General features: G+C 36.4%; 1 protein-coding gene across 2 annotated transcripts in view; it reads left to right on the forward strand.

Annotated features, from left to right (window-relative positions):
- Positions 1-13654, forward strand: part of Rbl1 (RB transcriptional corepressor like 1) — a 53595-nt gene that overhangs the window by 9913 nt on the left and 30028 nt on the right. For both annotated transcript variants that reach the window (XM_019209933.2, XM_019209934.2), the window contains exons 3-11: positions 218-282; positions 377-505; positions 612-772; positions 2024-2073; positions 4134-4320; positions 5413-5579; positions 11165-11277; positions 11543-11646; positions 13186-13323. In XM_019209933.2, coding sequence (XP_019065478.1) covers positions 218-282; positions 377-505; positions 612-772; positions 2024-2073; positions 4134-4320; positions 5413-5579; positions 11165-11277; positions 11543-11646; positions 13186-13323 — 1114 coding nt within the window. The remainder of the gene's footprint in view (positions 1-217; positions 283-376; positions 506-611; positions 773-2023; positions 2074-4133; positions 4321-5412; positions 5580-11164; positions 11278-11542; positions 11647-13185; positions 13324-13654) is intronic.

A 13654-nucleotide genomic window follows, 5' to 3' on the forward strand; every position in this document is an offset into this window, starting at 1 on the left:
GTTTTTTTTTTTTTTTTTTTTTTTTTTGGTACTGTTGCTCAAACTTGGGACCTTGCTGTTGAGGCAGGCAGTAGAACCACTGAGCTAAATCCCAGGCCCATGTTGTTTTTATTTAAATGGTTGTTACTAAGCTAGAACACACACACACACACACACACACACACACACACACACACACACACACACACACACACCTTTTTTTTTTCTCTCTTTGTAGGAGGATTCCTTGCAGTGTTAAGGATCTCTTTAATTTTTGTTGGACACTGTTTGTTTACACTAAGGGTAAGGTAACACTTTCAATTGTTGTACATTTCTGCTGTGGTTACATGGTGCTACTTGACTGAGAGGTTTCTGGTGTTTGCCATTTTTTATAAAGGTAATTTTCGTATGATTGGGGATGATTTAGTAAACTCTTATCATTTACTTCTGTGCTGCTTGGATTTGGTTTTTGCCAATGCCATTATGTGCCCAAACAGACAAGACTTGCTGAATCCATCATTTAAAGGTCAGACCTTTATTTATTTTGAAAATTAATTATCAGTTTTTGGAAAAAGTTTTAAAAATTAACCATTTTCCCTATTCCTATTCCCCTTCATACTCTGCCAAACTAGGTTTACCATCTGATTTCCATACTGCTGACTTTAGGGCTTCTGAAGAGCCTCCCTGCATCATTGCTATACTGTGTGAACTGCATGATGGACTTCTAGTAGAAGCAAAAGGAATAAAGGAGCACTACTTTAAACCATATATTGCAAAACTTTTTGATCGGAAGGTACTGTACTTATAATTAAATGACTGACATGCTTAGGGATGGGTAGCAGTCTCAAAGGAAAAGATGCACTCAACATTTTAGGACTCAGGGTCAAGATTCTTGGGTTTCAGGCTCTGCTGAAAAATAGTTATATCTTTTGATTTTGTGTGATATAAGAAACTGAGCTGGTTAAGATTGTGACCAGTAATATTCACTCTCAAACACATTGTCGTGCAATTTTAGAAGTTTATAATAAAGAATTCTGAAGAACAAAGCATCAGAGTCAGCCTTATAAATAATTATGAAAAACAAGAAGCCAAAGTAAGCTAATTTACTCACACAATTTGAGTATGTAACTGCTGATTATAAAAAATAGTATAACAACTTCCACATTAATTCCATTTAAAAAGAACAGAAAATCCTCTATAGTTTTATAGCCACTCGCACATTACCTACAAAGCTCAAGGTAGCCCTGGATTTATAGCAATCATCTCGCCTCAGCCTCCCAGGTGCTGGGATTACAGGCATGCACCACTACGCCCAGCAACCTGGTTTTTTGTTTGTTTGTTTGTTTTGTCCTGTTTAGTTTTAATGATTCTTATAACTAAAATTTAGAAAGTGCTGGCATAGACTAAGCTCAGACTATTTTCAAAACTTGATTTGACTGATTATGGTGCTTGATTGGTTTTGGGGGGTTTTTTGTTTTGCTTTTTTTGATACCAGGGATTGAACTTGAGACCTTGCTTGCACTTGCAAGACAGTCAGCAGAACCACTGAGCTAAATCCCCGGTCTTATTTATTTTATTTATTTATTTTTTATGTGTGTGGTACCAGGGATTGAACTTGGGCCCTTATGCTTGCAAGGCAGGCAGCGGAACCACTGAGCCAAATCCCTGCCCAATTATGGTGCCTGAGATCAATAAAACTTGATTTTTAAATGCTGTTTGCATTTATTTTGTAGTACTAGGCATTGAATTACATCCCCAGCCCTTCCCACCCCTTTTTATTTTTCAATTTCAGACAGCTCTCACTTAAGTCATCCAGGCTACCCTCAAATTTGGGATCCTTCTGCCCCAGCCCCCTCAGTAGCTGCGATTATATTCATATACATCAACTTAAAATTGTTTTAAAATATTTGTATGCTAATTAGGTTTTTCTGGTCTTAAATGTTTTTTGTGGTTTTATATCAATGTGAAATTTAAGGGAAATTCTGTTTCTGTGTGTATTAATATCTTTAATTATATAATATGCTACAATGATTTTTCTTCCTAGATTTTAAAAGGAGAATGCCTCCTTGACCTCTCCAGTTTTACTGATAATAGGTATGTATCTAGCACTAATTGTATCTGACCTATTATAGGCTGCTAATAAATATTTGTTAAAAGCCAGGCACATGCCTATAATGCCCGCATCCCTGAAGCTGAGGTAGAAGGATCATCACAAGTTTGAGGCCAGCCTGGGCTACGTAGTAAGTTCAAGGCCATCCTGAAAGGCATAATGCTTCCTTAATAATAATCTGTTTATGAATTAGGCAATCTCTATCCTGGCATACAAGGAAGAACAACTGATTAGAACAATTATGTCACTTTGGCTAAAGTAGTACATTCAACAATAGCAATAGCATCAAACATAGCCTAGAAAATGACAAACTGTGGTAACTCTTAATTTGCCATCTTTCACAAGATTTATAGTTATATAAGAATATCTAAAGCAAACCAGAGAATTGCATACAATAAATTTTCTCTCAAGATGACAAATTTATCCTCAAGGAAGAAAATTTAAAAGGGATTGGTGGAAAAATAGAGAAATAGAAAAAAAGGAAGAGAGTTAAAGCAATGCTAGAAGGCAGAGGAAGATACACAAAGTTTCAAAAACTTGTAAAGAAGACAGAGAGAGAGAAGGAAAAAATAAAAAGAAGAACAGAACAACAAAACAAGAATACTAGAAACAGTGTTGACACATAAAAACAAGACCAGCCAGGCATGGTGGCACACACCTGTAATCTCAGCATTTAGGAGGCTGAGGCAGGAGGACTGCTGTGAGTTCGAGACCAGCCTGGGACACACAGTGAGTTCCAGGTCAGTCTAAACTACATAGCGAGACCCTGTCTCAAAAAACAAAAAACAAACAAACAAAAAGAACAAAAAAAGATAATAAAGCAAAAGTTAAAAAAAAATTTTTTAAATCTCCACTTCAGGGCATGTCTCTGCTATCACTGGTAGAGTGAGCAAACAGAACCCAGATCCATGTTGATTTAGTCCCAGCAAGCCATCTGTAGATTTTCAGTGGGGTATTGGATAATTCCAACAAGCTTTCACTGTTAGTTCCACTACAGTTTAGGCTGATTTCTAGCTGTGGGGCTGGAGCCCATTTTTTTCAGCCTACAACAGTCCATGTGCCTCTTTGTCAGCTTGCACTCAGCTCCTTGACCTTCTGCTGACTTGAACACAATTCTACCTCACACTGACAGCTGATAGTAGAGTCAGCTCAAAGTTGTTCTGAGCTTCATTGGCCTCTTTCCAAGATGGCTACCAGCCAATCACCCTCTCCTGGGGAATGCCTGAATCTGAATAACTCACCATCCAGTGCAGTCTGCTGTGTCTACTGCTCTGTTGTACTGGAGTGTTGCTCTGTGGAGACCTGTGGGGTAACCATTAGTCACCATGTGTCTGCAGGTTCAAGCTGCCCCTCCTTTGCGATGAGTCAGGGCTCAGGGAGAATATGCTGCTTACCATTTCCATCTTCTGCATTGAGGTTTTTTATTTTCTTCTTTTTTTGGGGGGATACCAGGGATCGAACTCGGGACGTTGCGCTTTTGAGGCAGGCAGTGGAACCACTGAGCTAAATCCCCGGCCCAAGGTCTCTTTTTTTCAATCTCCCAGTGGGCCTCAATTCTTCGTTCAGATCCTTGCTTGGTCTTAGGATCCCACTTACCTCCTCCTTATGTTCTTCATGTTGCTATATTCCAGTGTTTGGATACCAAATGGAGAGGCTCTTTCTCTGCTATTCACAATTCCCAGAAATGTGTTCTACATTTGATTTCATATTCTATTAATGAAATGTTAACAAATTCAGAATGCCCATATTTTAAAACCACAATTGTTTCCTCAGTGATCAGATACCATTTTATTTTACTGAATTAACTAAAGCTAGTTTTTAGATTAAATATACATTCTCTTTTCTCCTATTTTTTGAAATAATTTATTCTTGAGTGTGTGACTATAAAGAATGTCCGTAATCATATAGGAATCTCTGAAACTTAATAAAAACTAGAAAACTGTTAGTTCTCCCAAGCCATGGGTTTGAAATTATCTTGAAGCCAAGATTAATTCATTGAATAACTTAGTTTTGTTCTAACAGCTTGAAATAATTCTCTTTGCAGCAAAGCAGTGAATAAGGAGTATGAAGAATATGTTCTAACTGTTGGTGACTTTGATGAGAGGATCTTTTTGGGAGCAGATGCAGAAGAGGAAATTGGAACACCCCGAAAATTCACTGGTGACACCCCATTAGGAAAACTGACAGCGCAAGCTAATGTGGAGTGTAACCTTCAACAACACTTTGAAAAAGTAATATTACCTAGCCTGGCCTCAATTTTGAATGATCTTTTTCTTACTCTGTGATTCTACTAACAGCAGAAGCATCTTTCAAGTTAAATTTTGAGTTTCTTCTACTAATTCATATTTCCCATGAAAGCCTTAAAAGGTAATTTTTAGAACTATGACATTTAGCATTTTATTATGTTTCTTGCTGTTAATTATATTTTGGATCTGTTTCCCCAGAACACTTGGGTTTATCATATGTAACAGTATGTGTTTTTTCACATAAGAATTTATGCTTTCTTACCATTCTTTCTTTGCTTCCACTAAACATGTATTACGTTGCTTTAAAGTTTAGCTTGCATTATTACCCATCGCACAAACTCTTCTCTGACTGTTGCCGTGTACCTCCAGACTTGATTGGTAATGGTCAGGATTTAATTCTGTATTTGTGTGTGAAATGGTTTATAGAATTAAGTCTAATTGAAAATTCATTGATCTAGAAGATGGAAAACCTAAGTTTTAGTACATTCTCTGTTGTTAACTTTGTTGTTGTTGTTGTTTTTTTTTTTTCTTGGTACCGGGGATTGAACTCGGGTCCTTGCGCTTGCAAGGCAACTCTGTTGTTAACTTAGTTAGTTTAAACAAATTTTTTAAACTTTTCTGTTTCAAGTTCCTCATATGTAATATAAAAATAGGTATGTGTTACATTTCAAATGGGGCATATTGGGGGTGACAGTGGAGATTGAACCCAAGGCCTTGGAACCTAGCAGCATCCCAGCCTTTTTTATTTTTCATTTTAAGAAGGGTCTAAGTTGTCCAGGCTGGGCTTAAACTTGCAATCCTCCTTCCTCAGCCTCCCAAAGGGCTCAGATAACAGGTATGCTCAAATGAGTTTTATGAAGATGAAATAAGATCATAGAAAGTGTTTTGAAAAGGTATTGTTCAAATGTATGGATATTACACTGTTGCTTAAAGTGTAGTGGGTCTCCAGAAAAGGAGGAAAAGTAACTCAGCAGTAAATATAAATAGAGAGTATATTACATGTACTGAACTAAATATATAACTAAATATAAATATATAATATGTAATTTTTTATTATAGATTTTTCTTTTTTTACAGAAAAGATCATTTGCACCTTCTACCCCACTGACAGGAAGAGGATATTTACGAGAAAAAGAAACAGTCATTACTCCTGTTGCTTCAGCTACCCAAAGTGTGAGCCGCTTACAGAGTATTGTTGCTGGACTGAAAAATGCACCAAGTAAACAACTTACAAATATTTTTGAGTAAGTGCTATACTGTTATTTGTATTTTTAAATTAGATTCTTTATTACATTGTTTCATTATAATCGTAATTCTCTAGGTAGTAGCTGTACATCTGGCAAGTCTTGCTATATCATTTCTATCATAAAATAAGTTGACCTGAAATCAGAAAGATGTATCTATTAAAAATTGTGTAGATCAGCCGGGCATGGTAACACATGCTTATAATCCAGCACTCTGGAGTATGAGGCAGGAGGATTGCCATGAGTTTGAGGCCAACCTGGGCTCCATAGTGAATTCAAGGCCAGCCTGAACTACATAATGAGACCTTGTCTCAAAAAAAAATTATATAGAGGGTCAAGTGTAGAGGTGTATGCCTATAGTCCCAGCTACTTGGAAGATTGAGGCAATAGCATTACAAGTTCAAGGCTAGCCTGGTCAACTTAGCAAGACCTTGTCTCAAAAAAAATGTATGAGAAAGTGATGAAATTATGTGAGAATCTGCTAAAATGCAACTCATTATATAAAATGGATCAAGGTATAGTTGAGTGGAGGAGGCATAGATAAATAGATAAAATTGTTATTTCCCAGAATTATAGACTTTCAAATATATTTTAAAAGATAATTTATGTGGGGAGGGGGTGGCACCACTCCTGTAGTGCCTGCGATCCCTATAATCCCAGCACTTGGGAAGCTGAGGGAGGAGGATTACTGTAAATTGAGAGCAGCCTGGGCTACATAGTGAGTTCAGGTCAGTCTCAACTACACAGTGAGAACCTGTCTCAAAAACCAAAAAAAAAAAAGATACTTTAGCTCTGACCTTTCACACTTATTACCCCTGTGTCACGTATTTTTTATTTTTAGATTGACTTTGTTTGTTTGTTTGTTTGTTTTGAGACAGGGTCTCACTGTGTAGTTGAGACTGACCTGGAATTCACTATGTAGCCCAGACTGGTCTGGAACTCGTAGAGATCCTCCTACCTCAGCCTCCCAAGTGCCGGGATTACAGGCGTGCGCCACTGTGTTTCAGATTGACTTTGAATGGGCTCAATTTAAATGTCATCAAAGTGGGAGACTGATTAGTATTGGTGGTACAGCTACAAAATGGAATGTTATGTAATTTTTTTTTAAAGAGGCATGTTATCTGTTAAAGATGTGGAATGAATCCACCAAAGCTGGAGACCTCACATTTTCTCATTTCAAAACATATTACAAAGTTATAGGTCAGAGAAATTTGTTTCCTAATACCTAAAGAAATTAGAGAATAGTAACACTGGCAAAAATATTGTGTGTGCCCATCCTCAAGCAACAGTACTGAGAAAGAGTTTATATTGATAGACTCTTGAGAATATTCATTATTACTCTAGATTTGGAGAGAAACAAATGGGCCTTAAATAAGCAGATGTGTAAAAATTCACAGAAACCTCCCCAAGTGAAAGTTCCTGTATATTACCGCCAGGATCACAACAGAACTATGAAAATCTGCTAGAGGCTACCTTATTCCAGGATTCTGTTCTGTAACAGGAGATTCATGAAACTAGAAAAAGCCAGGTGTGGTGGCACACACCTGTAATCCCAGCACTTAGAAGGCTGAGGCAGGGGAATTGCCACAAGTTCAAGGCCACTCTAAACACAGGGGTAATAAGAGTGAAATGTCAGAGCTAAATTATCTTTTAAGATATATTTGGAAGTCTATAATCCTGTGAAATAACAAGACCTTGTCTCAAAAAACAAAAATGAACAAAAAACAAAAACAAATGAAACTAGAAGACTTCCCTGAGACTACTAGGTATAGGAAATTCTGGAATGGAGACATTTAACTAAATCTCAGAAGAGAAAGCAAAGCCTTTATCCTCCAACAAAAGCTCCCCATAGCATCAGCTGAGCTTTTCCCCAGTCCCCAAACCTTCAGTTATAGGAACGTAGAACAACCCCCAGTCTCAAAACTAGCTCAGAAGAGGCAGGTTGCGGGTAAGTTTGGAATATTATCATGGAGCTCTTCCCTTTGAGTAGACTTCTTCTATTTGAGTAGACTGGTTTGTATTGCACTACTCACTGAAGCATGGGTAAGTTGAAAAAAGTAGCGAGGCAATTATACAAACATTTTATAGCAGTAAGAAAGGGAAGGAAGGAAGCAAGTGTAGAATACAAAAGACAAAGAACCCAGATGAAAATATATTAGACATATCAATTCATGGATTTAAAGTCTTAGCATTAAGCTGGGCGTGGTGGCACATGCCTGTAATCCCAGCACTCGGGAGGCTGAGGCAGGAGAATCTATGAGTTGGAGACCAGCCTGGGCTACATAGTGAGTTCCAGTTCAGTCTCGACTACATAGTGAGACACTATCTCAAAAAACCAAAAATAAATAAATAAATAAAGTCTTAGTGTTAAGATATTTATTCTACATAAAGTAATCTATAGATTCAAGTAATCTTTATCAAAATTCCACTGACAATTTTTGCAGGTACAGGAAAAAAAAAACATTCTAACATTCATATGGAATCTGATAAGACCCGGAATAGCCAAAAAGAAAACAAAGCTGGAGGCCTCACACTCATTTTAAAGCATGTTACAAAATTAACAGTGGTCAAAACAGGACAATATATGGACAGACAAATCTTTAAACCAGTGGAGGGAGTGCAGAAATAATCTTCACAAATACAGTCAAGTGATCTTTGAGAAGGATACCAACACTGTGTGATGGGGAAAGAATAGTCTTTTCAATAAATGGTGCTGGGAAAACTGAATGTCCACATGCAAAAGAATAAAGACTTTAAACAGTATTTGAAAATTAACAAAAATGCATTAAAAACCTAAATGTAAGACATAAAATTTATAGAAGAAAACATAAGGGGAAAGCTTTATAGCATTCAAATGTGCGGCGATTTCTTCACTGTGATACCAAGTACAAGAAACAAAATTAAAAATAGGCAAATGAGACTACTTAAAACTTAAAAGCTAGCTAGGTATGGTGGCACATGCTTGTGATTCCAGCACTGCGGAGTCTGATGGAGGAGGATCACTGTGAGTTCAAGGCCAATCCTGAGTTTCATAGTTGAGTTTAAGACCAGTTTGAACTATATAGCAAAACCCTGTCTCCTCTCTCAAAAAACTATTGAATGGAGTCATACTATGTCAGATAAGGAGTTATAATTGGAATGCATAAAGAATTCGTACAGCTCAATAACAAAAAAAAAATAATCTGACTTAAAATATTTACAGGATTCAAATAGACATTTCTCTAGAGGAGATAAACAAATGGCCAATAAGCATATGAAAAAATACTGAACATCTCCAGGAAAATTCAATCTGGGGCCTGGGATTTAGCTCAGTGGTGCCGCCGCCTGCCTCACAATCGCAAAGTTCTGAGTTTAATCCCTGGCATCAAAAAAAGAGAAAATCAAAAACAGGAAAATGCAATCAAACCCACAATGAGAAATCTCCTCACGTCCATTACACTATCTTCCCACTACCACCAAAAACGAAAACAAAGTAACAAGTGACGGTGAGAATGTAGGGAAATAAGAACCTTTGTGCATTATTGGTAGGATTGTAAAATGATATAACCATTATGGAAAACAGTACTAAGATTCCTCAAAAAGGAAAAAAAAGTTGGACTACCATATAACCTTGCAGTACTACTTCTGGAAACATGTCCAAAAGAATTAAAACTAGGATTTCAAAGATATTTGCACACCATATTCACTGCAGCATTATTAATAGCCAAAATGTGCAGCAACCAAAATGTTGATGGATAAATTAAAACAAAACAAAAAAAAATCAGTATATGTATACCAGGGATGGTGAACCTTTTAAAGGTTGAATGTCTAAACCAACCCTAGACTCACTTATCACAAAGTGCCAACACTGCAATTAAACCCAAATCCTGAGGTTTTAATTTAGAAAAGAAGCAATTCAAACAAGAACATCTATTGTCTTAAAAGAAAAACACATGAGCCGGTCATGGTGACACAAGCCTGTAATCCCAGCACTTGGGAGGCTGAGGCAGGAGGTTCGCTGTGATTTCGAGTCCAGCCTGGGCTACATAGTGAGGTCCAGGTCAGTCTCAAGTACATAGTGAGACCCTGTCTCAAGAAAAGAAAAAAGAAAAACAACAGAGCTTTCAATAATACAGCTTTTAGTTGGAAGGTAAAAGTTTGCATTTGTTGTGCTTTTGCACAATTAACATGATCTTTGCTGTTGTATACATGCTGATAATTTGTCAAACCTTAGCTCAGACTTTATAGTTTGAGAGCAACACATGCAGCACCTAGGTCATCTATTATTAGTCTCTCAGATTAGATATAATTCAAAGCCAAAAACAGCTCCTAATAAGCATAAGATGATCCAAACAAAGTAAGAAAAGCAAACCCAAGTGCTTTCACTGACTTAAAATTATTTGACAGAGAAATCCACACTTTAAGGATTTCATTTTCAGAACTACCAACTGTGCTGTTCTTTGTCATCCTTTCATACTGAATCTCCACTGTCTTCCCAAATGTTGCATGCAGCTCATAGAATTTATTTTTCCAGATAGAGCTTTCTTGAAGTTCTAAAAGCTCCATTTTCAGATTTCCAAAATCTTACCAATGTAAGCAGGAAAGATAAAGTTCTTCAAATTTGCCTTTATTTGGAGAAGGAAGAAAACATGGTGGTTTTTTTTTTCATCTTACAGAACTGCAAAAATCTGTTACTAAAATTATCCTTTGTGAAGGAAGGGACAAGAAAAAAGTGAAAATGGAAGGAAAAAATGGAAACAAAGCTTTTGTACATAGGGAAGGGAGGGGGCACAAGGGGGTCATAGGATAAAATAAAATTTATTTTTAAAAATACAAAGCAAAAGTTTTTCTTATAGCTGTTACAATGTGAGAAAACTCCTTGTAGATTTCCGAATGGCTTGTAGGATTGTCTGCAAATGTAGAATTTTCTATATGTATTTTTAGATTTGAAAAATATTTCTGCTGCCCACTTTCACAGTCTTGGGTAACTTGGCTCATCTGCCAACAGAGAGGCTTGTGCATGTTTTCTGTGGCACACATGTCGTAGGTTCGCCACCACCAGTGTATACTTACAATGGAATATTAGTCTTTAAAAGAAGGAAATCTTATGGTATGCTACAACATGAATGAACTTTTAATACATTATATTAAGTGAAATAAGTAAATGATGAAGACATATTACATGACTGCATTTATATGAGGTGTATTCCATTTATATGAGATAAAGTAGCAAATTTATAAAAACAAATTCTTAAATATATAAATATATATAATTATTTTATGTGAACTTCATCTTTATTTTTATGTGAAATTCATGTATATATGTATGTGTGTGTGTGTGTGTGTATATTACTTTACATATGTAAAGTTCTGCTTACATTTGTAGGTTTTCAACAGAGAGTAGAACTTTGACCAAAAAACCAAACTGCTGGGCCAGGGATTTAGCTCAGTGGTTCTGCTGCCTGCCTTGCAAATACAAGGCCCCGCGTTCAATCCCCCGTAACAAAAACAAAATAAAACAAAAAACACCAAAATAGTTCTCAAAAGGAAAAATGTTGATAGTCTAGGTTTTTTACTAATAACTAGGTTCCTCTTGTATTTTGTAGATCTTGTATGCGGAATCCTATGGAAAACATTATGAAAATAGTGAAAGGAATTGGAGAGACTTTCTGCCAACACTATACTCAATCAACAGATGAACAGCCGGGATCTCACATAGGTAAGAAGACAAAACTAAAGTTGGCACAGGATTGAAAGTAAATAGATTATTCCCAAAATTAGAAATTCAAGTTTCTCTGCCCATTTTTTTCTTTTCTTTTTTCTTTGCTGAAGATCACACCCAGGACATCATGCATACTAGGCAAGCACTATTGTACTGCTGAGCTAGATCCCAGCTTTTAATGTACCACATATAAGTTTATGTAAGTTTTTTTCTTCAATCCGTACTAGATTTTAATTGCATGTGCTTTTTCTCTTTCTTTTAGACTTTGCTGTAAACAGATTAAAATTGGCAGAAATTTTGTATTATAAAATCCTAGAGACTATAATGGCTCAGGAAGCGCGAAGACTTCATGGAATGGATATGTCAGTAAGTAAATCCAGTCCATGCTGCCAGCTTACTGGCAAAATCCATTTAGAAATCCTAGCCTGGAAGCAGTGTTTTAAGAGACTAATAGAGTATTATGAAGAGCAGCAGAGGTCAGCATCAATTTCTTTGATTTTTTTTTTCCTGTTACCTACTGTGTCTCCTCTTTGACCTGTGAATTTCAGTTAGAAGTTTTCCTCAATTATTGGATTATTCTTGGCTGCCCACTTATCTTTGAATAAGACACTAAAACATTGATTCAGGAGTGTGCAAGAGTAGGAATAAAAATCCAGTGGCTTCAGATGATCAGGTAGAATTAAGGACTCTAACCTATTGATATTTTATAGGCTTTTCTGAAATATTTTGGTTTCTCCAAGACAGATCTTCTACGCTCTTGTCTGGCTCTTGATGTTGTAGAGCAGAACGAGAAAGGGAAACTTGATCTCATTGTTTAGTCTGCAGACTTTCACCAAAACCCTTTTCTTCTGTGCTTGTTAATCTCTAGCTCTGTCTTTGATTCAATTTCTCTAGAAAGTAGTTCAGATTCCTGTGGTGGTAGACTGTAGGTCTGTCATTTGACCCTTTAGAGGGTATTAGATAGATTTTCATATGCATCTCTCAGCCTCTGCCTTACCTCAGTATTCCATTCTGCTGTGCCCCCAGATGCTGTATCTTCTCCAGAGTTCATGGAGTACATTTAAGTGTTTCTCTGCAGTCCCTTTATATGAGTATCCTCCTGTTTGCTGGGTAATTTATCATCTTTTCTCCTGCTTTCAGTAATTTGTATTTACAGTTGCTCTTACTTTTATCCAAGATGGTCTTGAACTTCTATGTAGCTCATGCTGGGCTCAAACTGTAAATCCTCGTGCCTCAGTCTCCCAAGTGCTGGTATTACACACATGAGTCACCACACCCACCAGAGGTTCTTTCCTTGCTCTCTTTATTGTTTTGTGGGTTTTTTTGTTTTGTTTTTTTCTCTATCGATTTGGGATGATAGGTGACAAGCACCATCTTTAAGACTGAAAACATCAGGTCTTAAATTCAGTGGTGAAAGAGGACTTTATCTTCTCGATAAAATATTTTTCTCTGAGTTTTGTCTTAGCTGTTATGTTACCTTCCGTTTCAACATTTTGACTAGTAAACATTTATGCTGAGAAAACAGTTAACTGTCACTCAGAAGAAAAAGAACCAATCCTCATGCTTTTCACTTAATGGAAATAATGACTATTTTATTATCTTTAGATTTCATAGCAGACTGTTATATACACTTCATTTAAATGTAAGATCTACCACTGAACAAGCTTAGATATAAGAAAACTTTACCAGTTTGAAATCTATTCCCCCCAAAATGGTGCTGCAGATCAACCTAGAGCTTTGTGTGTATTAGACAAATACTCTGCTACTCTGCTACTGAGCTATCCCCCCAGCCTGAGAACTCTGGTAATCTGTCTCTGATAATATTTGTATAGGTTTTTTTAAAATCTTGTTCTTTTTTTATAGAATGCTGAGAAATATTAAACTATAGTCTTTTTCTTTCCCAAGGTTCTTTTAGAGCAAGATATATTTCATCGTTCTTTGATGGCTTGTTGTTTAGAAATTGTTCTGTTTGCCTATAGTTCACCACGTACTTTTCCTTGGATTATTGAAATTATCGACTTGCAGCCATTTTATTTTTATAAGGTGAGATGATCATAAAGTTCTGTTATTATGTATTTCATATAAACATTATGTTTAGTGCTGAAAGAACACAATCATGACATCTACAAAAATTTCTCCAGAGGTATGCGAATTATATATTCTTCTTTTAGATGGAATCAAGGTAAAAGGCAAAGTGTGGGGGTGAGGATATTGGTAAATGAACACAATTTCACAGCTTCAGTTCTTTTTCCATGACTGACTTGTAAATGTGACCTGGTACTGATTAACTTTGAATTTTTCATATTTATAAATAATCCTATTAAATAGGCATAGAACGAAAAGCAAAAATACTTTCTCCGAGGAAAAAGAAAAG

Source organism: Fukomys damarensis, unplaced genomic scaffold (genome assembly GCF_012274545.1).
Source record: "Fukomys damarensis isolate Sample0158 unplaced genomic scaffold, DMR_v1.0_HiC HiC_scaffold_22, whole genome shotgun sequence".
Classification (NCBI taxonomy): Eukaryota; Metazoa; Chordata; class Mammalia; order Rodentia; family Bathyergidae; genus Fukomys; species Fukomys damarensis.